The sequence below is a fragment of the Aricia agestis genome, chromosome 20, assembly GCF_905147365.1.
Source record: "Aricia agestis chromosome 20, ilAriAges1.1, whole genome shotgun sequence".
Lineage (NCBI taxonomy): Eukaryota > Metazoa > Arthropoda > Insecta > Lepidoptera > Lycaenidae > Aricia > Aricia agestis.
In genome coordinates, this window is record NC_056425.1 from 10,371,476 (window position 1) to 10,397,719 (window position 26,244).

General features: G+C 37.1%; 3 protein-coding genes across 5 annotated transcripts; all 3 read left to right on the plus strand.

Moving 5' to 3' along the window:
* The first annotated feature begins 5,495 nt into the window (after positions 1–5,495).
* LOC121737195 (spidroin-1-like) lies at positions 5,496–6,759 on the plus strand. Of its 2 annotated transcripts, none has more exons than XM_042128791.1 (3): positions 5,496–5,549; positions 5,630–5,672; positions 5,888–6,759. In XM_042128791.1, the coding sequence occupies exons 1-3, from the start codon at positions 5,535–5,537 to the stop codon at positions 6,625–6,627; spliced, it is 798 nt and encodes a 265-aa protein (XP_041984725.1). In that variant the 5' UTR covers positions 5,496–5,534; the 3' UTR covers positions 6,628–6,759. The 2 variants fall into 2 exon arrangements, with proteins under 2 accessions (XP_041984725.1, XP_041984726.1); XM_042128792.1 differs by having other exon boundaries at positions 5,499–5,549; positions 5,891–6,759.
* Positions 6,760–14,207: 7,448 nt separating this feature from the next.
* On the plus strand, positions 14,208–16,929 carry LOC121737279 (isoniazid-induced protein IniB-like). Its single transcript, XM_042128909.1, has 3 exons — positions 14,208–14,435; positions 15,668–15,710; positions 16,066–16,929. The coding sequence occupies exons 1-3, from the start codon at positions 14,421–14,423 to the stop codon at positions 16,809–16,811; spliced, it is 804 nt and encodes a 267-aa protein (XP_041984843.1). The 5' UTR covers positions 14,208–14,420; the 3' UTR covers positions 16,812–16,929.
* Positions 16,930–20,002: 3,073 nt separating this feature from the next.
* Positions 20,003–25,818, plus strand: LOC121737282 (ctenidin-1-like). Of its 2 annotated transcripts, none has more exons than XM_042128912.1 (6): positions 20,003–20,051; positions 20,962–21,001; positions 21,365–21,418; positions 22,045–22,101; positions 23,631–23,930; positions 25,720–25,818. In XM_042128912.1, the coding sequence occupies exons 1-6, from the start codon at positions 20,040–20,042 to the stop codon at positions 25,776–25,778; spliced, it is 522 nt and encodes a 173-aa protein (XP_041984846.1). In that variant the 5' UTR covers positions 20,003–20,039; the 3' UTR covers positions 25,779–25,818. The 2 variants fall into 2 exon arrangements, with proteins under 2 accessions (XP_041984846.1, XP_041984847.1); XM_042128913.1 differs by having other exon boundaries at positions 20,004–20,051; positions 23,631–23,765.
* Positions 25,819–26,244: the final 426 nt, after the last annotated feature.

Consider the following 26,244-nt stretch of genomic DNA (forward strand, 5'->3'; position numbering starts at 1 on the left):
TGCTAAAATCTTTTGTGCTTGGCAATAAATCTTGTCCAAGTCCACACCCATATATTCTGTATACATAATATAATATTGTAATTATTTACTAACAAACTGCCGGTGGCCAATGACACGCAACTTGTATTGCATAAAGATGCGTCGATCGATTTTCGTAACGCGAACTTTTTCAAGATTAGTTCGTCGCAATTTGATTCGGTTGTGGAAAGACTTTAAAATTAGTAATTATTACTAATAAACTATGTGTACAATCAGTCATATTTTTATTACTAATAGTACCTACATTACATGTATATAATGATTTTTTAGTAAAGGGTGTCACAGACAGAGCAGGTAATGTAAAGATGTATATTATAGCAAGATACATCTCGATAAATCTTTCTATAGAAATCGTCAGGAGACCACACACAACAGCTATAATGTATATTTTTACATCTTCGTATCTTAAGATACAGAGCTATATGTAAATATACATTTATATTTTGATACATCTAAATACATCTCAATATATTTCTGTATTGTTCTGTATGTACTATTTACTATACGTCTCTTCTCTTCATAAGATGTTCAAAAATTTCTGTGATTATATTATATGTGTATGATAGACAGATACACACAGTGTTGCCACTTGCCACCTTAGCACAGCACTTCACAGCAGGTACTGCAGGCAGTCTGTTCCCCAGAGCCTATATTTTCAATCAAATATCTTCAATCCACATCGTTCTGTTTTTGACACAATATGTAACAATGCGCGCATCAAAATTACAATCCGAATCATCTTCTGATGAACTATCTAGTAAATCTAATAGCAAGTAACTCGAAAAGCCAGCCAGCCTTTCGAGTTACTTGCTGTTACTTGTTGTTTAATGTTGTTATAATATTATTACAACTTTAAAAATAAGAACAGCCTGTATAACACTTTAGCAGCTGAAATGTGCGTCAACCGCGGCGTTTAGCATTGAAATGTAGGGAAAGATACATTACATTACCTGTGGTTTGTGTGATACATTAATATCATGTAAAGCTATACATCCCAGGATGTAATGTACGTTAATATACATTACCTGCTCTGTCTGTGACACCCTTGAGAGAGTCCAGCGTGAATTTTTAAAGTAATAATTTTATTCATTTTCAAATCATATACATTCCAAAACTTATAAATAAGGCATATTTAGGATAATTTCAATACAAATTCAGTAATTTTAGCGTTGGGGAGCTGTACTAGTTAAAACTGTGACACAGCTCCCAGGTAAAATCAAGTCATTCATATTAAAAAAAAAACATTCAATCGATCCATATGCTTAGGTATGAATTGAAGTTGAACGGTGTCAAGACCGGCTATTTTTAACACTACAGTCTACAGATGCTCAATTAACATAATCATATTCGGACATTTTCTGCTGGATCTTTTCAGCTGTGTAGTACCTAAAGCAGGGGTTCCCAAACTGTGTGCCGCGGCACGGCCGTGCGCCGTGGAAAGGTAAGAGGGGCGCCGTGAGTCATCCACCATCATTATCCGAAACCACATATAAAATTAAATTATAATATTAATTATGTAAAGCAGGTAGATGATTAAATATTTGTTTATTACTTACTATTTACCTGCTTAACCTAACTATAATTATTAAATGTATTTATTTATGTATCTTTTTCTAATAGCTAGGCTATACCCTACTCTACCTTTATTTTAATATTTTACGTGTAACTGTACCGCAGGCTGAAAAAGATTGGGAGCCCCTATCCTAAAGGATTCCATTTCAGGAAAGGCGACCATCGTATTCCTCTCGCTATATAGCTCACTATCCAATAAGAGAAACAAGTAGAAGCAAATTAAATAAAAAAACATGCGAGATTTTTTTTTATTTATTTTAAGATAAACGAAGCATTCAGGCAATATATGGTCACCCATGACTGACCACGTTCCGTACTCGTGCTGGATATTGCTCGTTTGTAACCAATTAACACTGTAATTCCTTTACACCAATATAATTCTTTAATTACTGTATATTATATAAAAAATATAAATGAGTACCTTTATCCATATCCATACTTCCATATCCATACTAAAATTATAAATGTGTCTGTCTGTTTGTCTGTTACCTCTTCACGCCCAAACCGCTAAACCGATTTTGCTGAAATTTGGTATGGAGACACTTTGAGTCCCGGGAAAGGACATAGGATACTTTTCATTCCGGAAGAATGTACGGTTCCCGCGCGATAAACGAGTTTTGGCGCAACGGAGTTGCGGGGGTCATTTAGTTAAGAATCAACACTTGTAATGATCTACCTGTCATGGTGTTTAAGGTCCATAATTTAATTATATTTAATATTTTATTTAACCCCGATTATAGGATGCTATATAATATGTATTTGGCTCTAATAAAATTACAGATTACTGAGTAAAATAATAATAATTATTATTTTTACTTTAAATTCTGAGGAGGTGTTAGTTACTTAAATTCAACTAAACTACTGCACCCTAATCTTGTTGATTTCGATGGTCAATGAGTTAAAATTCTTATTTTTTTATTCAAACGATGATAGTTTGTTGTAATGTTTTCTAAAAATAACGACCCCGAGGTATAACAGTATATATTTTGCCAAATTAATAGAGCCATTATCCAGTCGCGTGCTGTTATATAATGGTGGCAAAACCCAATACGGTAGTTTCGACCGCTAATCGTTATGTATGAACTTTTTAACTGACCAATATTTATCTAATTGGCAGCCGATTTGCATGAAAAAGAGATTTTAACATCAGCATCATCGATATGGGACGATGGGTCAGTTGTCGAGCAAGTCTTTATCTATAGGAGGTTGGCAGTCTTTGGGGACCTATAAGATGCTGATGACTGTTTCCACTAATCATTGTCTAGAACAGGGGTCATCAATTACTTTCGCTTGGGATCCGTTTTAAGAAATAAAATATCCTTCGCGGTCCACACAACACATAAAAAAATTAAACAAATGTAATTAAGGAACTTACAAACCTATTTATTTGTATCAATCAGAAAAGTAAAAATTTTTGTTTTTACGTCATGTTCATAAGTTCATTTTCGAATATCTTGGTGCGCACACAATGGGTCGTGGCGCGGCGGTCCGGATGCGGATCGCGGTCCGCCATTTGGTGACCCCTGGATGTCTAGAATGATGGGTTAGGTTTCAAGTATGTTTATTCGGGCGGTCACTTATTGTAGTATTACGTACGTTCTGTGTTAGTTTAACAGATTGGGGCCACCCCCCTTTAAAGGCTGACGGCAATCCTTGGGTGGTTTTAGTTGGTCGGTTTATGCTTCTTGTCGGCCAATCGCACATACCCTCTGGCGATTCATTTCACCCACTAAATATTCAATTATGTACGCTCATTCTTATGGTCAAAGGAATTAGCTAACTGCATTCATCAACATAAGAGACATTGCCGGTATTTCCGCTAAGGGACATTTTTGAGGGTCCGGATAGTGAAAACATCCATTCGTTGCACCTGTTTTTTCAGATGTTACTGTACCAATTAAGCACAACAGACAGATCAACCGTTCGTTCTGTTTATTATGGTTTAAGCCAAAAAGTTAAGAAAAATCTCAATAACCAACGTCTTTCAAAGTTCGAGACAAGAACAAGTAACATAAGACTCTTAAAATAGTCTTTATTTTGTAAGTTTATGGATTTAACTTTTCCTATTTGTTTTGTTGTTACTTTACAAAATACAAGAACATTTAACCGATCCTCATGCTGCTATTAAGTTTTCAACAATAGGTAAGGATGATGAAATACCGCTATTAAAACAAGAACTGTTACATCATCGTAAAATTAGAAAAGTTAGGATGTTATTCCAATATGGGCTAGCTACTATATTGTCCAGGATGAAACCATGACCTATTTATAACAAGATCCTATATGATGAGGGTACAAATCTAAGGCCCGTATAAATAGTCAGTACTTAAGATGCGACCCTGTCTCAAGATGCGGTTCGGCTCTGTGATTGGTCCAAATTTTGACAGCCAACCAATCACAGAGCCTGAACCGTGTCTTGAGACCGAGATGCATCTTGAGTACTGACTATTTATACAAGCCTAAGAGTTGAGCAGGAGTAGGAGCAGAGTCTAGGAGTTGTCCGCAATTGTGATCTGCAAATTGGTATAGACTATTTTCAGTGACAAGAACCAAGTCACGACTGGCGATAGACGGACCGCATGTTCCAGTCGGGAACTGCTCTAGAGCGGTCGCGTTGAAATTTGCACCGACCGCTCAAGAACCTCTCGAGCAGTCCGTGTATTGCAGATATGAATTTAGTATGGAAACTACAGATTGCCGTGCAGTCCGTCGGCCGGTCTTATAGTGGTTTCGCCAATCGTCGTCTAAGAAGCACTTCAAGAAAATATGCATGGAAGCCCAGAGAGGTCCTTTTCTAATGAATGCGGCAAACTGACTGAGCAGCGCGCGTTTTGTTGCTAGCTGCTACCCAGTACAGGAATGCATATTCATCTTCGGAAAATTACCTAATAACCGCAGCTTCCTATTTATTCAAGTCTCCAGCGATTTCTAAAGAATGCTATTGGGAGGATGCGCTCGTATCCGTACTGCCGATTTCTGTAAGGCATCCCTTATAAGATAATAACGAGGGCTTCAAAGGAAAATGAACTTTACGTAAAATACTTATGTCTCAATTTCGGTGCAGCTGAAATTGTATTGTTATAGTCCAAGAGGCAAATACAGTTACATTTTTTATAATATTTTTGTTTTACAATGGTAATAATGCTTGCATAGAAAAAGGACAAAGTATTTTACTGTTATGAGTAGGACAATAATATGCACAGTACATGTTTTTGGTATATCTTAGGATATATTCTTTTCGTATTTTAATATCTGGAGCCTAGGATCTTTTTTATAAAAACATTTCTAATTAAAAATAATATTCTAATTAAAATATTTTGTAACTGTTATTGAACATGACACTCAATTATGAAGTTGACAGTCAGCTGCCAAACTACGAAAAAATGAAACGAACACGGCTATTTAATAAATCCTAACAATTTCTGTCAGAACTGTTAGGATGTTATTGAACATGACACTCAATTATGAAGTTGACAGTCAGCTGCCAAACTACGAAAAAATGAAACGAACACGGCTATTAGTTCAAACATGATTTTTCTCTGAACTTTCTCTGAATCTATAATTTGCTCATGATACGTCTACTGTGCAAAGTGCATGCTAGAGACAGCTTCGCTTTTATCATAATATTGAGTCACCTTACACCTATGAAGGCCCAACTTAATAGGTGACCCACTTCTTATCATTTCAGGCGTTGGTGCCCGGCCTACGGCGGCGCCTGGTCAACCGTAGCGTTGCACACACTCGTTCATATTTCTTTTCGTACCGAGTAATGATATTCAAATAGGGCGGCGTTGTATGTCTGTTTAGCATTGTTAATTGATGTTAATAATTTTGTTGCAGTATAAAAATGCAGGCAATTCGCAGAAGGTATTATTATCATTTGAATTCTTCTGTTAAAGTGTCGTCCAGCAGGTTAATACAAAATGTCCAAGCTTACGGTAAATAATTTAATTGGTGGATTATTAATATAATAAATAAGTGAAGGATTTAAGTTATTAACGTTGTTAAATAATTTCAGATTCTCTTTGTCATCGTCGCAGTGTGTGAGGTGCTCGGAGATGGTTGGTTCAAATATTTTTTAAAAATTATTAAAGATGATTTTGGTTTTGAAAAAAAAACATTTTCTAGTTTTTTGCAAGCAATTGTATATAAATATTTTGGCGAATTTTGTATTTTTTAGAGCTAAATAATTAAAAATTATTTCTGTTAATAAAAAAAATTGATTAATTTTAATAGTTTAATACCCTGCCATAATAAATAATATATTTCCCTGCAGCAGGCAAGGACTCCCAAGCCCAACCGAGTGGTATTAGCCCAGTCATCCTAGGAAATGGCTTGGGACTCGGAGGACTCGGACTAGCTGGACTCGGCGCCGCCGCCCCCGGCATCAACGGCATCGGCCTGGGCAACAGCGCCTCCCTCAACAACGCCGCCGCCGTTGGAGCCGCCCAGCTCAGCGCCATCCAAAACGCGCAGGCCGTCCAAGCCACGCAGATCAACAACGCCGCCGCCGCCGCCATCCAGGGCGCCCGCGTCACGGAGGCCGCCGCCCGCGCCGGCCAGGCCAACGCCATCCAGAACGCCCAGGCTCTCGACGCCGCTAGCATCGCCAACGCGCAGCGCGCTCAGGCCGCCGCTATAGAGAACGCCCGCGCCGTGGAGGCCGCGAGACGCGCCGCCGCCGCCGCCCAGTACGAGCTCGCCCGCGCCGCCGAGGCCGAGCGCGTCGCCAACGCCGCCCGCATTCAGGCCGCCGCCATCGCCAACGCGCGCGCCGTAGAGGCCAACCGCATCGCCAACGCCGCGAGAGCCCAGGCCGCCGCCGTCGCCACCAGCGCCGCCCAGGCCCAGGCCGTCGCCGACACCGTCGCCAGGAACGCGGAGGGTCTCGGTCTGGTCGGCAACGGCCTCGGTCTGCTCGGCAACGGTGCCGTCATCCAGGCCGCCCCCGTCGCCGTCAGCGGCCTCGGCCTCGGCAACTACGGTCTCGGAGGACTCGGCTACGGCAAACACTAGGCGGCGCACTCATCGAACCAAAATGTCATAGATAGAAAAATTCAATTTCTACATCCATTTCATCTGTTCTCATTGAAATGGTTCGCGGCATGATTAAGAATTCGAATGTAAATAAACTATCAATAAATAATACGACCGCAGTTTCTGTTTGTCATCTCTATGTGATGTTACGAGAACCGTAGATAAAACATTGCAGGTTTCTCTTCGATGATTAATTTTTGCCGGGAACGGAGGTAAAGGAAGCTACCTAAAAGAATATGACATTATGGCTCACAGAAAATCCCTCATCTATTTGTCTTTACGTCAACTCTGGCTAATAAAGCAACTGCAAGTGCAACAAGCAACTGATATGATTGCTATGGAGCTTACATTTTATGGTAGCATATACGTGTTTTACAAATTACAAGTCGGCTAATAAGTTTGACCTCAATATTCGCACAAAATGCGTGCAGGAGATATTCAAATCAGTGGAAAATTCAGTTCATCCAAATAGTACACCTCCGATAGTCATATCTGAGTACATAATATTAAGAGACTAGTGATATTTTATTGATTTTATCAAAAACGTTACATATTAATTACTTACCTACGCAGATCTTTTTAAAGAGTATTCCAAAAAAAGTGATGTAATTTTACACCCTAAACTTAAAATAAGATATAAGTTGAGATCATTTTCAACTTATCTCTTCGAAAGCATAAACAAACGATGTGATTTAATTTGTGATAAATCGAAATGATGAATAGCAAATGACCCTACCTAAGGTAACAGCCCCCCTAGACAATGGCAAAGCGCTAACGCTAACGCTAGCGCTACAAAATGCATGCGATTTGACATAAGTCATCGCTTCGCTAGCGAATACTAATGTCAAATCCATACATTTTGTAGCGTTAGTGTTAGCGCTAGCGTTAGCGTTTTGCCACGTGTCTAAATTATCAGAAGATCAATTAATATATTTTTTTACCGCCTTTGCGTTCTTGTATCTTTGCTGAATGAATGTTTGTACAATATCTTGAACGCAATAAAGTATATTCTATTCTATTCTAATAATAATTAACTAGTTATTTGACTTGTATTCGATAAAACACGAATAAAGTGACATTTTCTAAAAATGATTTCTAGCTAGATCGATTTATCGCCACCGAAACCCCCTACATACTAAATTTCATGAAAATCGTTGGAGCCGATTCCGAGATTCCAATTATATATATATACAAGAATTGCTCGTTTAAAGTATTTAAGATAATAATTTTTTTCTCTACCCAAAGAATGAGCAAAAATTCAGCAAGATTTTGGAACTAACAGTGCATAAAATAAATGTCAGGAAAGTTAATTTGAGATAAAAATATTTCTATCAGAACTGGAATACCACGACTTATAACAATGCCTCTCGTCCGCGAGTGAAATTGCTACTATAGACAAGTGTAGCGTGAAGTCCAAAAACCTTCAATTGTGACTGGTTTTAGCGGTGGACCAAGTCCGCGAGGGCCAGACCATTCTCAGTTTCGTAAAGCTAAAAGTTTACCTGTTTGTGGCCTTTACAGAGGTAAGAACGACCAGCAACTATGGAGTTTCGGTTACTTTAGGAGGTATCCAGTTCTGAAGGTCTACCTGACCTTCCAGAAATAGTAAAGCTCAATTTCATAGCTTATAATTCTTCGCGGTAAGTGGAGGGATCTTGTCTTCCAGTGCCGGACATTTTTGACAGTTGCTTCCCACTGCTAGACACTCTCAAATTCTAATATTTTAAGAAAATTTAAGGGTGTCTGGCAGCTGTCAAAAATGTCCATGTTTTTTTATTGTCTCACTGTAACTAATCAAATTTTGTATACTCACTTCTGAATTCTGATCCTACAGTCGAGATCATTCATCTCCTGTACCAAACTCTTAATTACAACCTCAAAGTATAAGACAAAACAACATTTGCCAGGTCAGCTGATCTACATACATAATTCCAATGCATTATTTAAATCGTGTTTTGTTTCTATGATTTCGATAAGAATGTAAACGAATGAAGCCTTTTTTATTAAAAAAAAAGGATTATTATATCGATTTTAAAAAATATTAAGGTTTCAAGCGTTATGTATTTTGCTAATATGTATCTACAGGAATAAAAAAATAAAAATTGAGAATAAGTGAATATGCAATTTCGAAAAGGGCACATATCTGTAAACTTAGAATGTTCAGGAACTAAAAAAAACTAAATATTTTCCAAACCATGTATTATATTCTAAAAGTAGTTATTGAGTAACATTTTGGTATTGATTTGCTTTCAAAAATGATTCAAATGATTTATTTTAATATTGATTTAAATTTGTTATTAGATATTTAATAATTGTGAGAAGTGCCCTTTTCGAAATTAGGACTAATTGGGTACAATAAATGAAACAAAAAAATCATAAGAAACTTGTGTATCTTTTATTTTAAGCATCTTAAATCAAACATATTATTAAAATTAGACATGCGTAACACGCTTTTATTAGAAATCTTCTTCTGCAGCTTCTCTTTCAGTACCTAGTTGTAGGCCAATGTAAGATTTCTTCATAAAAATCTATAAATTCAGCCGGTATGTATTGCTTCACCTTTGAAATGTCTGCAATCTTTAGATGGTTTATAGGTACTTTACCACTATACAGGGTGTCAAAAGACCGCTTCCGATAACTTCGTGGGGTTATTATAGGGCATGAGATATATCCATTGGTGCAAGAAATTTTCATGTAATCGCCAGTTTTTAAAATAGTCAAAATTTTCAACACGCAATGTATAATGCGTGCAGTTAATGCGCGATAATATCGCCCGCCGCCGATGAATGAAACCCCGGGCCGAGCCGGCCCCCCCGCGCCGCCCGCGCCGAATACCGCGCGCGCGGCTATGCGCTAGTCATGAGTTAAGACAAAACAGCTGATCGTGGTGTGCCCTATACCCTAGCCCGTAGGTAGTGAATAAACCACCAATATTGTAATGATTATTAAATTACAATAGTTTTCACGATTTAACAAAATGTTACAATTTATTAATTACCGTTTCTCAGGTTTTTACTCAAAAATACTCAGTTTTTACTTCCGGCCAAAAAGGAAAAGAAATCATAATTCACATCCAATCATCATCCGATTTACACATCTGTAAAAATACATACACAGTTACCTACTGCACCTATCAATACCTATCAATGGAAAACATACGTGATAACATGTTCACTGACCTGTGATCAGCTGTCTGCTTTTATGAAATGCAGTTCGAACTGTGCTCCATGATCCATCTAACTCGATGTAGATTGCAGAGTTATTCAACACTTAACAAAAGTAATTACAGGAGACATTCCAATTCTTTAAACACTTTTTATTGCACTGTTTAAACCGCACTATCGTCTATCGACGACGATGTTCACCTGTTCCTTAAAGCATCGCACATTCATCGGACGTATCTTGTCACGGCCCGTTATTAATTACAAACATAAAAAAAATAGTTAACAATACACAAAACAAGCAATAATATGACAACATCTAAACGTAAAATTACAAAACTTAAACAAAAACGTCACAATACCTACACCAGCACGGCGCGTGTTAGACAGCCGACTGAACAAAATTGAAGAAAGAACTTTGTAAAATAATAGGGATGTATCCCTGTGCAATGTGAATATTTTGAGTAATCGATAATTTTTTTATCGATAAATCGTATTAATTGTTTTACATACGAGTTTACATTACATATTGATTACTGTCAAACTAAAAATAAACAAATACCTACTCAATATTAAGAAAAGCGACAATAATTAAAAGTTATTTAATTAATTAGGTATTAAAGTATTTTAGACGCGCATAACGCGTACCACGGTATAACAATCACTTTATCACGATAATGTAGGTATCGAATTTAAAAAATGAGATGAGATCTACTAAATAATAGTTATAATTTTTATTATTTAATGGTAATTTAAATATCGACTAAATAGTATTGAATTTATAGGGTACAACACTTAGATTGTCCTTGAAATGGATTAGCGACACGTGCGTCGGGCACCTGCAGAGCGGCGCGCTTTGTCGGCGCCGCGATCAAAGCAAGCCGCCGCCGTTCGGTGTCTTTTGACTACTTCCGAAAGTCGATACACGACGAACATTATTTCAAAAATTAAAATAGATTTTTTAATTTAGTAGCCATTTGAGCATTGAGGTAATAGGTTGTTAGAGTTGTTAGGAGATAAGTTTGATTTTTTAATAATTACTTCAAGTATCAAAACGTGGTAGTATTGTGTAAAGTGTTAATAATTGATTATTATTTCAGTCGTAATAAAATACTTTGTCTTGTGATACATTTCGTTAACGAGAAGTTTTTTTGACGTTCTTGGTGGTGACTGGTCTTATTGCTTGGTATTAAGGACTATTTTCAAAATGCATAAAGAAGTAAGAACACTTGAACTCAACATTTTTCACGTAAGTTAATTGCCAGTTTTATGTATGAGGTTTTTTCGTGTATCATCTGTTATTTCGATTGATAAGTGACGATTGCGGATAAACAGTTCATCCGCATAGGTTTCGTTACTTACGATGAACTTTTTAACGAGTCTAATAATCTTAGAAGTTTGCCATACTGTCGTAAGTTGTTACACATGCACAGACAGTTACTTACAGTTTTCTACATGAGCTACCATTAAACTCTTAACACTGCAAGTAGCTTAGATGAGAGGTCAGAGGTCAGAGTTCTAAGTTCCACGTCATGGTGACCTTCATGGGTTTGAAATTGAAAAGACACCACATACATTAGGGTTTCTGTGTGTTCTGTCGTAACTCGTAGTGTATCGTCATTCGTCGCATACGACCTTTCGACTTAGCGTGCGTAGGCCGGAGCTAACAGCTGATTAACGCGGTCAACGTTCTCGGGTTTGTACCTACTCGGAACACGAGAACGTTGACCGCGCGCTTGCAAATGCTTATTGGGGTAAAAATAATAAAATTTAAAAAAATATTTTAAAATATTTTTCTATGTGGTTTATTATCATGTTTAAAGGGTTTTAATTATAAAAAAATAAAGAATAAAAAATTTAAAAAAATTAAAAAAAAATTAAAAAAAAATTAAAAAAAAATACATATTCGTAATCAGAAAATGTAGTATAATCATACCCCAAAGTTATCGGAAGTGGTCTTATTACACCCTGTATGCTGAATTTGTTTGGTTAGGCAAGTTACTACAAGTACCCTTTACTTTTGAAAGATTATATACTTCTTGAGAAATGTCACTATCTATATAGCTTTTTGCGAGTACTTCACCAGGTTTTCTTGGGTCAAAAACAAACTCGTAATAAGTCGATACTTGAAAAGTAACTTTTTGACTTTTAGGTACATTTTTTCCGTAACTTCTCACTGATAAAGGTTTGGCTTTAAAATTTATCTGAGCCCATTTCTTGAAATCTATAATGTCTTCCGTATTGACTTTTTCAACGTTAAATTTCTCCGTGTTGGGGGGCAACATTTTTGGGGGCATCTGAAATAATATTGGTCAACAATAACTTAAATCAATAAAAAAAAAAACAAACATGAAACTGATTAATATCATTAAAATCATTACGAACGTCGTAAAATAATCTAGGCCATCGTTTTAAATTAATACAAATAATATGAAACTATGTGGGTACCTATATTAATAATCAATGAACTTACCGGCATCTTGCTCCTGTTTGTCGTCCTGGTACTCTTCTCCCTTTGTGGTTAATATGTGGTAAACCTTTAATTTTGGAAGTTCTGATGACAACATGTTTATAGTTCTCTTGATTTCTTACTCCTCTTTTCTTTTTTTTCGGAATTTCATTATCGGAATCAGAAGAACTCATTGTGTGCACTTATAATGTCACTAATGGCCGTGTTAATTATCCACTGTCAATACAATGACTGATGCAATATTTACTTGCATTACAATTTACATCATACTTACTAACGAAAGAGACAGATATATTTTGCTTCAACGTTCGTATTTTTAATTCAATAAGTTCGAAAAGGGCACATCTCTGGGAGTTGTGACCTTTTCGAAATTGTTTCTGTACTGACTATGACGTTGCTAGTCGAAAGAATAACAGAGATGTGCTCTTTTCGATCATAATGGATGAAGGCAAGCATTTACACCACATTTATGAAAAAAAACCTATTAGGCAAAAAATGCGACATGTGCCCTTTTCGAAATTGCACATTCAAGTATTCTTGTCCTTTATATTAAATTGTATTAATCTCTACAAACCCAAAGATTAGAGAGAGTAGAACTACGAAATAATATAAATACTGACAGGCGCGGTCGCAACCTGAAATTTGGGGGGGGGGGGGGGGGGGGGGGGTCACTCAGTAGTCACTACACTATTTTTTTTTATCTGCGCCCTCGGACGGTTCTGGGTTTTATTTTATTTTCAATTTTACCTTAGATTTGGGGGGGGGGGGGGCATGTCCCCTGTGTCCCCTGTGACCCCCCCCCCTATGGACCGCGCCTGAATACTGACAGATTAAGAAAAAAGACTTTTAATATTCTTCGGTAGAAAGAAACTCTTTCTTTGTTAACAGCTATAATGATAAGTCTGATTTGAAAAAAATAATACTTAAGAGGATACCACAGCGGCTAGAGAAATGAAAAAAAAGTACGTGTAATATCTATAGCTGTCTCCCTTACCTCAAGCCTATACCGCAGAACGCGATAGAGACAACTGCAGAAAATCCAGAAAATCAACGATTCGTTGTCCCCTGATTCCTTCTCCAAAACTTAACCGATTTAAGTACTTTTTTCATTAAAGATTAAAAAAAGGCTTGAGCTGTGTTCCTATGTTTTGCTTTTTTTGTATAATCTATCCAAATTTGTTTTCTGGACGTTTGAACACAGTGGAAAATCTGGCCATTTTTTTGGGTTTTTGAACGTTCATATCTTATTTAATAATTAAATTATGAAAAAAAGGAAAACATAGGGACATTGTATTAGTGGCCGTAGATATTCAGGAAAAAAATTATAACTCTACTAGCATTATCCAGGGAGGAAACAGGGGACAACGTTTGTATGGAAAAAATGGCGGTGTGGAATCCTCTTAACTACTCATGCCAAACGGTGAATTGAGGCACAATAATTCACAAAGTTCAACGCAAAAAAGAAGTATGAAATTTTTTATTTTGATTGTAGCAGACCGTATAATGACTATAGACCATCACTAAGTACACATGCAGTCCTTAAACTTTCATTGTAAATTATTGTAATCCATGTTAATTTAATCCAAAGTTAATGGATAAAGGAGTTTTTTCCAATTAATAAATATTCAAAATGCTCCAAACTTCGCGTACCTCGAATCTTTTAAATAAAACGTGTTGCATACTCAGACTGTGACACGGGCACAATTTGATGCAAATGCGGCCGTTAAGTCGGCGTGTAAATCGACATTCGAGGCACGAGAATTGGTCCCTTCTGAAAGATTTAAAATTGATCAACACGCTCTGTAAACTAGTATGGCTTTTAAGGTCGAAATGATACAATATGCATTTAGTGTTACAGGTCACCATTAATCGCCCCCAATCAGGCGATTCATCTACATTTGTAAGTTCAGGTTCCTAAGAACCTCAATGTTTTTGGGTGAGCAACTCGTCAACCATTAGATTCGGTCTATTCAAGCGTTTATTGTTATGTGAGTTGACTGTTCACTTTTTATTTATTAACCAGAAACTAATCGTATTCAAATGCATTTTCCTGCATTGCATGTTGGATTTGTATATAAGAAGTGGTAATCCTGAGTGGTCATCAGTGCCCAGTGGTCAGCTGTAACAGTAACACACACAAAATGTCTCCAGTTACGGTGAGGATTTTGAAAATAGAAAAATCAAATTTTGATTTTTTTTTAATTTTTAACAGTCGAATTTGAAAATGATTCTTTAAAAATACGTTGGTTTCGTAGTACCTCGATCGTGGGAATTGCAGACATAATATATTTTCAATTGTTATGCGACAGCCGGGTGCCGCTTGGGGATTTATGGGATTCCTAGTTAATTCGTTAAATTGTCTTATATATTGTGAGATGCAGTTATGACCTAAGATCTTCTTTGCATCACCTAAAAGACCAGAGAACAATAAACAAGGTCTTTTGTTGATGTGATGGAGACCAAGTATAAAATGTTTTACAGTAACATCTGCCTGTTTAGCATCATACTTTTGCCACCTTAATAAAAAAACTATTTACACAGCAAATACCTAAAAAAATCAAGATGTCTAGGTTTGGTAGTATCAAAATGTGTTTGAAAATCACGCGACAGACAGACTAAACTGCATTGCACTTGATGCAAAACAAACAATCAATTGTATAATTTTATGTCTTATTTGTATTCAAATATTTGTCAGCCATCTGCCTAGGTACAGCCTAAACGTCGTATAATAAATATGATTTGGATTCATCCGTTACATCATACGGTACTTTACAACATGATAAAAGTTACCTATATGATAAAAGTATTTTCTTTAGGACCACACTAGACTCTAGAGCGACATGACACGGCGCGACACTTCACAGACTTCACATTCCATAGAACTGACGTTTCACAAACGTCTGACGTTTTACGTCAGATTCACGTTTTTTAACGTCAGATCTATGGAAGTGAAGTGTCGCGCCGTGTCATGTCGCTCTAGTGCGGTCTTATCTTTATTGTTGTCAGCTAATTTATGTGAATTTAATGCTGCCTATTTATGTGAATTGAAATGGCTGAAGTAACCTGTTTTTCAAGAGACATTGCAATATGAAATTTGGGTTGTACACCACGCCTTGACCTGCACTAAATGATAATTCTCTTCACAGTCCAATAAATAAAAATTACGGCTATTGTATCAATAATAACTATTTGACCAAATATGTTGTTTTAATTTTTTCATCGCATTCAAAATTGCACCCATTACACGCTTCACTCATGCGGAAATCAACGAGTTATCTTCAATTGCTATTGTGATTGTTATTCATTTAAAAGTGGTCCAGCGGAAATTGGTTAAAATAACATACTGATTACAATATTATGTTTAATTTAATAACTTTGTTAATTACAGATTCTTTTCGTCATCGCTTCGGTGTATGGAGTAATTGGAGAACGTAAGTTAGCTTTGTGTTTATTACTCTTCTTCTAAAGAACAGCCAAGTGAAGTAAAATGTATAAAGGACTTTTTCAGTTCTACTGCTAATAATATAATAACTAGCTATTTGACCGAGCTTTGTTCGGTGTATGATAAAACACGAATAAAATGAGATTTTCTAAAAATGATTCCTAGCTAGATCAATTTATCGCCCCCGAAACCCCCTATATACTAAATTTCATGAAAGTCGTTGGAGCCGATTCCAAGATTCCAATTATATATAATATATATACAAGAATTGCTCGTTTAAAGATATAAGATTTAGATCAAGCCATTATAGATATTAAGGCTAATGATAATCCCTTTTATTGCAGCTCTCAGACACGCAGACTCCCGTTCCGCCTCTAGCGGCATCATCACTAATGTAGTGGACGTCGGCCACGGCATCGGCTACGGCAACGGCATCGGTTACGGCATCGGCCTCGCCGCGCCCGGCATCGTCACCGGCCACGGCATCGGCAACATCGGCCTCGGCAGCAGCGCGCCCCTCAACAACGCCGCCGCCGTCGGCGCTGCTCAGCTCAGCGCCATCCAAAACGCTCAAGCCGTCCAGGCCACGCAAATCGGCAATGCCGCAGCTGCCGCTATCCAAGGCGCCCGCGTTACCGAAGTCGCCGCCCGCGCTGGCCAGGCCAATGCCATCCAGAATGCTCAGGCCCTAGATGCCGCTAGGATCGCCAACGCGCAGAGAGCCCAAGCTGCCGCTCTGGAAAACGCTCGCGCCGTGGAAGCCGCGAGACGTGCAGCCGCCGCCGCACAGTACGAGCTAGCTCGCGCCGCCGAGGCCGAACGCGTCGCCAACGCTGCTCGCATCCAGGCCGCCGCCATCGCCAACGCTCGCGCTATCGAGGCCAACCGTATCGCCAACGCCGCAAGAGCCCAGGCTGCTGCCGTCGCGTCTAGCGCCGCCCAGGCCCAGGCCGTCGCCGACTCCGTGGCCAGAAACGTCCAGGATGGTGGCGTGATTCTCGGACACGGTCTCGTGTCCGCTGGAGTAGTCCACGCGGCGCCCATCGCCGTGGAGGGACTAGCCATCGGCTACGGGAAAGGACTTCATTGAGCTAGTCCAGCAACTATCTAGTCTAGTCTATCCTAATCTAAGTCTGTCGACGAACGAGTGTGTCATATGTGTTAAATACGAACTTTAATGTAATACGAATAAAGTTAACAAAACTTAATTTTCTTATATTTTTTCATAACCTGATTGATGTAGAATATAATCGATATAACTATATAGTATATCTAGCGATGAAGCAAAATTGTTTGTCAAATATAATATTCATATTTTTTTAGGTTATAATTAGTCTAGATTAGAGATTATAATTATCATTAGCCTAGTCTTTATTATACAAACTACAACATACGTCGGAAGAATATTATTTAAATATTCAAAATGTTATTTTATACTATATTGGACCATAGTTAACGCAAAGTGGTTTGAGTCTCAAACTAACCTACATTCTACTACTAACGCAAAAGTAATTAGTGTGTGCGTAGCATGTGTGCTATATTATGATCTCTCTTCCTTAATTACTCTCAAAACCCCTGTGGGAGTTCGACGGATAACCGACACGACTGGCGACTTACTTGTCAGACAAATCAGTGATTGTCCAAAACAAACCTTGGAAATAATGTTTCCAACGGGAATCGAACCCACGACCTCCGCGTCAAGAGCCACGCTCCAAACCGCTGGACAGCGGAGGCGATGTCGCTAATTCGCACACAAGTGCGTTTTTTTTAAATTATTTTATCAGAATTGTTATAAAAACAAGACCTATATAAATATTATTGTTTTCGTGACATTCGACCCCGTCGCGTGATAGGCTGATATTGATTAAAATTTAACAAATCGATAATATTATATTTATGGTACGTGTCACGTGACACATGATAGCCATCCTCGCTTAATCCTAAAATACATATTATGTATTCAAATAAACACGCATAATTAGCTCTTTGAGCGCGGCGACTGAATCAAGAAATTCCGTAACGAAAATAAACTTAACACCCCCACTCCGACAGGCACAGTGGTGCGACGTTGACAGCCATGCATCGTCTAACGTGGTTTCAGTTCGGCAGACTTCGGCATGTTGTTTGTGTCCGTGCGACTAGACGTATGCGGGTACTAGCTATAGCTTTATTGCGGCAGTCACCTAGTGATATACGTTTTTTATGCATTGAGGGTTTTTGCATACAGTAAGCCACCTAGCGACAAAAGAATTGATGCATACTTAACAAAAAATCATTTTTTTGAGCAAGCAACACAAGCAGCACAAGTCTGCTTGCCGTCAAACTGGCGAATTCATTTCGACGAAGTACTCTGGAGTGTATTCATGCTGCATATTATTATTTAATTATTCTGCAAGAAAGCTTGTTATTTATATTTTACCGAAAATTTCTTTGGGCCAAAAAAAAGTTTTGTCCTCAATCGATCTTTAATAGTTAGCTCTATTCTCGAAGCCATAATTTAGGGGTAAATAATATTATTTTGTTTCATAAATCCAATTGAATTTATACTACATATAAATAAAATTGGAGTGTCTGTTTGTAATATTAAAATAACCGTTTTTTACTACATGCATATGAATATTTAGACGGTACTTACACCAAAATAACAATTTTTTGAATTTTTGTCTGTCTGTATGTCTGCTTGTTCCGGCTAATCTCCGAAATGGCTGGACCGATTTTGACGGGACTTTTATTGGCAGATACCTGATGTAATAAGGAATATCTTAGGCTACTTTTTAACCGACTTCCAAAAAGGAGGAGGACATATTTTTACTTTTTTATTTTTTACCTATGTATTTTACATTTTGTTGACGCGGACGAAGTCGCGGGTAACAGCTAGTCGTAAGTAAAGTTATATGAATTCATGTAATGCACAAAAGAATTATTGTAGGAACTAAAATTAGACACAAGGTGTTAAATAATGTGAGGATTTTGAAGTATGCTAGCGTGTGGGACTGTGGGTATTGGTGGGTATGTAACGGCGGTTACCTCATTACACGCTCGAGTGGGTTGTTAATGTGTCTATTTTGTTGTTTGGAGTAGCGATATTTCCTTTAAAGGAATCAGCCCCTAGCCAACACGTTTTCTTTATTGCTTGTTTATACAGGACTAGATGATGCCCGCAACTCCGTTGCGCCAAAACACGTTTATCGCGCGGGGACCGCACATTTTTTCGGAACAAAAAGTATCCTATGTCCTTTCCCGGAACTAAAAGTATCTCTATACCAAATTTCAGCTAATTTGGTTCAGCGGTTGCAGTAGAATTTAAACGAATAAACTTTTGCCATCACACTTCACCCTGAGCCGGCATGTGTATTGTGATAGAGATAGATATCGAGGTAACGTAGTCCTCTGATTCCACCTTCAAAATAGAGCCTATCTAATTATTTTTTTAAAAACATCTTCAGTAAGAGTGAGTCTATGCCTCTACGTTTTTATTTTATCTTAAAGATTTTTTAAAGGGGTACGAAGATTTTAGCCGACCTACTTTCGCTAAATGTGTTTTTTCGCGTTCACGAATATTTTTTTCAAAAATAGATAGCTAACATCAACTTTGGCAGCTCAAATCTTCGAAATGTGACACCTTACGCGGTTTTGCCCAAGATTATTTTTGTTTGTATTGTTTATTAGTAAGTTTAGAAAAAAATCGAACGTAGCAATATTGTATCAAAAATCATATTTTGTCTAGACGCATTGTCCAGGGAGTAAATTGGGGAATACGTTTGTATGGAAAAACACTGTTAGCGTTTCCTCTTAATTGCCTCTAAGGGACTTTCCGATCGTCGCGGCAAGTGACCGCGAACTCAAAATTGGAACAGGCTAATTTTCTTAACTAGGGCCTAAGCTGTAGGTCTCATTTTCTACCGATATTGGTTTACCAACCCATGCCACCGCTGCTTTGTAGAGGCGTAGAGTAACATGAAACATATAGCCTAGAGGCTAGGCCACAGAAATTAATCAATTTGATTTATTTCTGTGGGCTGGGCCATAAAGTGGGATTTTATTTGAATTTTTGTCACGGTTGCGTGTGCCAAAGATCGGTAATGCACCTTAATTGCCTCTAAGAAACTGATTACAATTTTGCTAATAATATAAATCAACAAGATTAAGTAACGGATCATAAAGTCATATTTACTGTAAACAATTTACATGACAAGTTGAAAACATACTCTTCCACGTAGAGATAGGGGGGTCAATAGCTCAAACTTGGTGATAATACGCGTAATATATAAAGATGTGTTCTCCAACACGGCACAGTACAAAAAAGTGAAAAATCAAGATGGCAGCTAAAGTAAGTGTTGATACTTTTTAAATTATTTTAACCGACTTTAAAAAAAAGAGGTTATCAATTCGATGCGTATATATGTAATGTTTCCAGAACTGCCTAATTTTCGTATATTATGTTAGTCTATATCAACGTCTGAACAAATGTGCCAAATTTCAAAAGTGTAATTGTATGTAAGTATGTAGGTATGTATGTTTTTATGTTTGTGTTCGCATATCTCTGGAAGTACCATTCCGATTTCAGTAATTTTTCTTTTGTTGTACTAAGTATTGTTCAACTTAGGAAATAGTGCAAGTTTCATCAAAATCGGTTCAGTATTTTTGGAGATAGGTAGTTTTAATTCTCAATTACGTACAATTTTGAAGTCGTTTTTATCTTTTCAAAATACAGTTATTTAAATTGTAATTGTAAATTGGATGTATACCGGTTTGCACTATCCCAATCCAGTTATCCAATCCAGCGCTGGATTACTATTGGAATAATGTAAACGGGCACTGCGGAATACACTGGAATTCAATTTTGCAAAGCGCTGGATTGAATCACTGGATTGGAGTAATGTAAACCGGCCATAATTCACTTATGGACTTATCACTTATACTTCCACTTTACTTTACTGTTACCTCTTCACGGCCGAACCGCTGAGCCGATTTTGCTGAAATTTGGTATGGAGATACTTTAAGTCTCGGGAAAGGACATGGAGATACTTTTTAACCCAGAAAAATGTACGGTTCCCGCGCGATAAACGATTTCAGAATTGCGGGCGTCATCTTTAGTCCCATAAAAAGTGTTCAATGAAATAAGAAGTGTTATTTTGATATTTTATTATTAAAATAAGTTATTTGATTCCCGCCTCGTGAATCGCTAGTGATTTTTTTTGTTTTGTTGAGTTTTCTAATTGTTTTATTTTTAATTACAGATCGCTCTTATTGTTTTGGCGTTGGTAGCAGTGTGCTACGGTATGTATATTTTAATAATGTTACACTTAAGTTAACATATTCATCAATCATTCAGTCATTAAAATATAACTAGCTATTTGACCGAGCTTTGCTCGGCATTCAATAAAACTCGAATAAAATGACATTTTCTAAAAATAATTCCTAGCTAGATCGATTTATCGTCCCCGAAACCCCCTATATACTAAATTTCATGAAAATCGTTGGAGCTGATTCCGAGATTCCAATTATAGGTATATATATTATATACAAGAATTGCTCGTTTAAAGATATAAGATTTAGAATCTGAGTAAGGCTAAAAAATGCTTGTTACTTAATCAATAAGAAGACGTTTCCATGTAATACAACAGTTGTGTTATTTTGCAGCTCACCCATACGGTGGCGGATACGCCGGCAGCCAGGGTGGCGGCCGTGGTCAAGGTTAGTATAACTTCCATTAAAATTCATAAAAATATATAGTAAAATCAAAGAATTCTATTTAAACTGAGGAATAGAAGTCTTTGAGTATAATAATTAAAAAAACTAGCTGACCCAGCAAATATTGTTTTGCCATATAAATTATTTCTAGTATCAATATAAAAAGTAGATAGAAAAATTCTCAGGCATAACGGATATATACGTATACAAAATTTCATTAAAATCGGTTGAGCCGTTTTAGAGGAGTTAGCGCACAAACACTGTGACACGAGAATTTTATTATATATTAGATTTATAATAACTGATTCGTTAATACTGTTTTGGTAAACTACAGTTCAAAATTAGTATTTCTCTAATTCATTTTATTCCTGGAACGAAGCAACCCTCAGTTCCTGCGACATCCTGATGAGACTGAGCTGGGGTGATTGCATCTCACACGAAAGTCTCATCATACAATTTGTCACTATCTAAGAAAATATATATTATTTTTATTTTATTAAATTAAAAAAAAAACCGGAGAAATTAAATTTTCTCCGGGAGGTTGGGACCCCTTGAGACATAAATCGAGCTAACGAACACGCAACATCAGATTTTACACGTGTAAAATAATAATAAAATTATTTATCTAGGAGGCCAAGGTTACAACCAAGACGTAGGCTTCGGTGGACCAAGCGGTGGTGGTCTTGGTAAGTTTCATCACAACCAAAAATCATGTAAAATTATGAACATAATATTATGTGGCATTTTCGAATAAAACTGTAAGGGCCTGTTTCACCACTTCCTGATAAGGCTATCCACCAATTAACTTGACAGATCAAGTATGGAGAATCTGCTTTTGAGAATTTTTTTGCTGACATTCCAGTTTCAATTACAAGAAACTTAAAGGACTCTCCTGATGATGCTATATTGTTACTTAAAGAAAATGTAAATGAATGGGATATCGATTTTAGATTTAAAGAAGTAGGTCCTCAAGACATTATAAAAACTTTCAAATTATTAAATATTAAGAACACTACCGACTTGTGGGGCCTATCAATGAAAGTTATTAAATCTATAATCGATGTTATCGCGCCCTACTTAGCGACTATTTTTAATTATTGTATAAAAAGTGGCATATTTCCTGATCTAATGAAACACAGTAAAGTTTTACCTCTTTTTAAATCTGGTAGTAAGTCGGACCCATCTAATTTCCGACCTATATCTATCTTACCCACATTGAGTAAAATTTATGAAAAGATAATACTGAATCAATTACTAACGCACTTCAATATAAATACTTTAGTTACTTTCATAGTATTATGTCCTACGGCATTTTGCTGTGGGGCAATGCTGCAGATATAAATACAATTTTTGTGCTGCAGAAGCGAGCTGTGCGGGCAATCTACAAGCTAGCCCGTAATACTTCACTTAGAGAAAAATTTAAGGAAACTGGAATCGTAACTGTTGCTTCTCAATATGTCCTATCAAATGTATTATATGTTAAAAAGAATCAATTCACGAAAAAATGTGATACCCATGGGAGATATACTCGTAATAAACATAAGCTTGAAATTCCGGTGACTAGACTTACTAAAGTCAAAAATTCTTTCAAAGGTCAATGCGCCTTTATAATAAGATCCCAGAAAACGTTCAAAATCTTTCAATTAATAAATTTAAAAAGTTGTTAAAGAACGTTTGTGTACCAAAGCATACTATAAAGTTACTGATTTCATGATTGATAGTACACCGTGGGAATAAGGTCGCCCCCTGCAGAGCTATTTCTGTATATTATTTTATTGTAATATTGTACACTTGTTGTATTTAGTTTTTTTATTTTATTTAATCATAATGACATTGTAATTTTCCATCTTTTTGGTAAAAGATGGCCCCGTGCGAGTTTCTTACGCCGCCGGTTCTTCTCGCCGGGTTAGTTCCCGAACCGGTGGTAGGCCCCAGTAGCATCTACGTTCGGAAAGTGTTTGAAAAAAACCTATTCTGAATAAAAAAATTTGACTTTGACTTTGTCAAAAAAGTTGTGAATACAACGGTGAAACAGGCCCTTTACATGAAAATTTTATGACTGACACTTGAAATTCTTATTTGAACTGAATTATTTAAAATATTTTTTGTTTCGTACAAACTGCGGTGGTTTTAGCAGCATTAGATATAAAAGACCGCCAAATTCCAACATTTTACGTAGAGTTGTAATGTATTACTTTTTCTTTTTTCAACCAAGGAGGTGGCCAGGGCCAGGGCTTCGGGGGTGGCCAGGGCCACGGACAGAGTGGATTCGAAGGTGGCCAGAGCCATGGTCAAGGTGGATTAGGGGGTGGCTCAAGCCACGGCCAGGGTGGATTCGGGGGAGGACAAGGTGGGTTTGGCCAAAATTATGATAGTGGCTTTGGAGGTGGCCACGGGCTAGGAGGCCACGGTGGCTACGGTCACGGAGATGGTGGATTCAGTGGCCACAGTCATGGATTCGGTGGCAGTGGCCACGGTCACGGAGACAGTGGATTTGGTGGCCACGGTCATGGAGGTAATTTAAGTTTAGGAGCATTAGGATAGATTTAAATGTGTTGTCCTGTGTTGTAATGTGTGTGTCTCATTAAGCCATCGATATATAATACGGAGGGCCTAGACAAGCGGCAAGCGATTATCGTAATCGCCAACGCCAACTCCACAAAATGTATGGGATTTGACATTCGTATTCGCTAGCGAAGCGATGACTTAATATTATGTCAAATCGCATACATTTTGTTAGCGTTTACGATAATCGCTTGCCAAGTTGCCACTTGTGTACTAGTGCTGTAGTAGGTATATTTATAATTCGTAATATTATCAAGCTATTGATAGTTGTTACCATGGAGCTAAAACAAGTTGCTGCAGACGACAAAGTTGTGACTGCAAAGTTCGGTTGCATTTATTATAATCAGAGTTAGATCTGGCTATTTAGCCACTCCGGACAAAGAACATTTGCGCCGCCCTTAGCATACAAAAACGGTGGGCAGGATGAGGAGAAGATTTAAGTAAACTTCTTAAATATTATTTTCTCTGTCCAATCTGAACTAGGTAGAAAGGTAAAATTCTAAGGGACGATTTCACCAAAGAAACGGAACGCCTTCAATGCACACTGAACCGGTTCTAAAAGTATAAACGCGTTTATAACACCGAATTGCATTTCACCAACATAAACTAACCGCGGTCTCTGTGTTAGTTTTATCTTCTGAACGCCCAATGTTCGAAGTTTAAGGGGCCGGGTGCAATCGAAATTCTCATACATACGTTATACCAAAATCATTTTCTCATACGAAAATATTTAACATGTTTATTTTTCCGCTTAAAATAGTAATTATACATATATTATATAAAATATTTTTTAGTATTTAAATATTTTGTAGTAAATTTATTATTTATTTATATATTTTTAGCGTTTAAATATTTTGTAGTAAATTTTTGCGCAGGAACCTAGGTAATTACTATTTTAAACTGAAAAATAACTCAAACATGTTAAATATTCTCGTATGAGAAAATGATTTTGGTATTACACATGTATGAGCATTTCGATGGCACCTGGCCTCTTAACGCCGTAAAACCCTTTCCGTCAGTGTGTCATGTCACAGTCATGTCGTGTCATGGCGGGTCGAAAAGCATAGACGAAAAAAATGTCAAGCTGACAGTTTTGACAGATGCGTTTGGTTAGTTTATTTAAACTTTTATTGTATCGTTTCTACAAGTGACAAGGCTCGAAAACGATAAAAACATTTACACAACTTAGATGTTTTAGTCGCGATTAAAAGAAGATTGTGAAATCCATTTGAAACAAAACAATATTTTGCGTCGCCGCATGAACGCGTTCAATGTGAACTAAGTTTTATAAAACGAAGTTTTAAGTGTGATTGGTGAAATCCCCCCTTAGACTTGGGTGGTGGATGGCTAATGGCAAAATTAGAAGATAGGAACAAGTTAATTTTGCCTCCCCGAATTTATGTAATTTTGTACCTCGTCTATCGCGTTAGACTTCGCATTCTTCATTCTTCATTTTAGACAACAAGAATTGGCATGTTTATCACTCGGAGACAAATTAAATGATATAATAATTTAATTTCAATAATCAATTTAATGAAGAGTTTGACAGGTGGGCTTTTATGTATGGGCTTATGTCACATACTAAATATAAGTAGGTACTGCGGTAGTTAGTTGAGGCAGGACTAAAATTAGCTCCATACAACTCCACAAGGATTTTTGGTGCATGGCTAAAATAAGAATGTCATCGAAGTGTAATTAAGGTTTTTTTTTAAATACTAAGTAATTTGTTTTTCTTTCAGGCCAAGGCCCTTTCCCCGGCCAGGGCGGCCACGGAGGCTACAAGGAGCGCGGTTATTAAATAATAAATAGTCAATATTATTAATAAATACTACATTTAATTAAAGTTTGATTTTTTAAAACATACCGTAATTATTATAATTGTGACGTGTTGTGCGTTATTTTATTGATATAAGTACTGTGGTTTTAATAATAATATGTTCTAATAAGTATGTAAGACAGAACAACAAAGTAAATTTAAAAACTGATGATGGTCAAATGCTTGCAATACCACAATGTCACGTAAACACAACAGCTAGTCTACGCCTTATTTTATAAGAGTACTATTTATTACAATGAAAGTTGGTAGTTGCTACCAAGATTATTATAGGAGTATCTACAATCTAAATACTCCCTTATAATAAATAATAATCTTAGTTTTTTGGTTGGTTTGTTTCAAGTCAATAGTAGTAGTTAGTAATATTCTTCTGAGTGAGTTTGACACACAACCCGAACAAATAAGGGGGCGTCCACAAATTACGTGAGGT

Excerpts from the sequence above, each read along its gene's own strand:
- LOC121737279 (XM_042128909.1), top strand. Across the intron at positions 15,711-16,065 it reads GTATGGAGTAATTGGAGAAC|CTCTCAGACACGCAGACTCC; the intron begins GTAAGTTAGCTT and ends CTTTTATTGCAG.
- LOC121737195 (XM_042128791.1), top strand. Across the intron at positions 5,673-5,887 it reads GTGTGAGGTGCTCGGAGATG|CAGGCAAGGACTCCCAAGCC; the intron begins GTTGGTTCAAAT and ends ATTTCCCTGCAG.
- LOC121737282 (XM_042128912.1), top strand. Across the intron at positions 21,002-21,364 it reads GTTGGTAGCAGTGTGCTACG|CTCACCCATACGGTGGCGGA; the intron begins GTATGTATATTT and ends GTTATTTTGCAG. Across the intron at positions 21,419-22,044 it reads GGGTGGCGGCCGTGGTCAAG|GAGGCCAAGGTTACAACCAA; the intron begins GTTAGTATAACT and ends TTATTTATCTAG.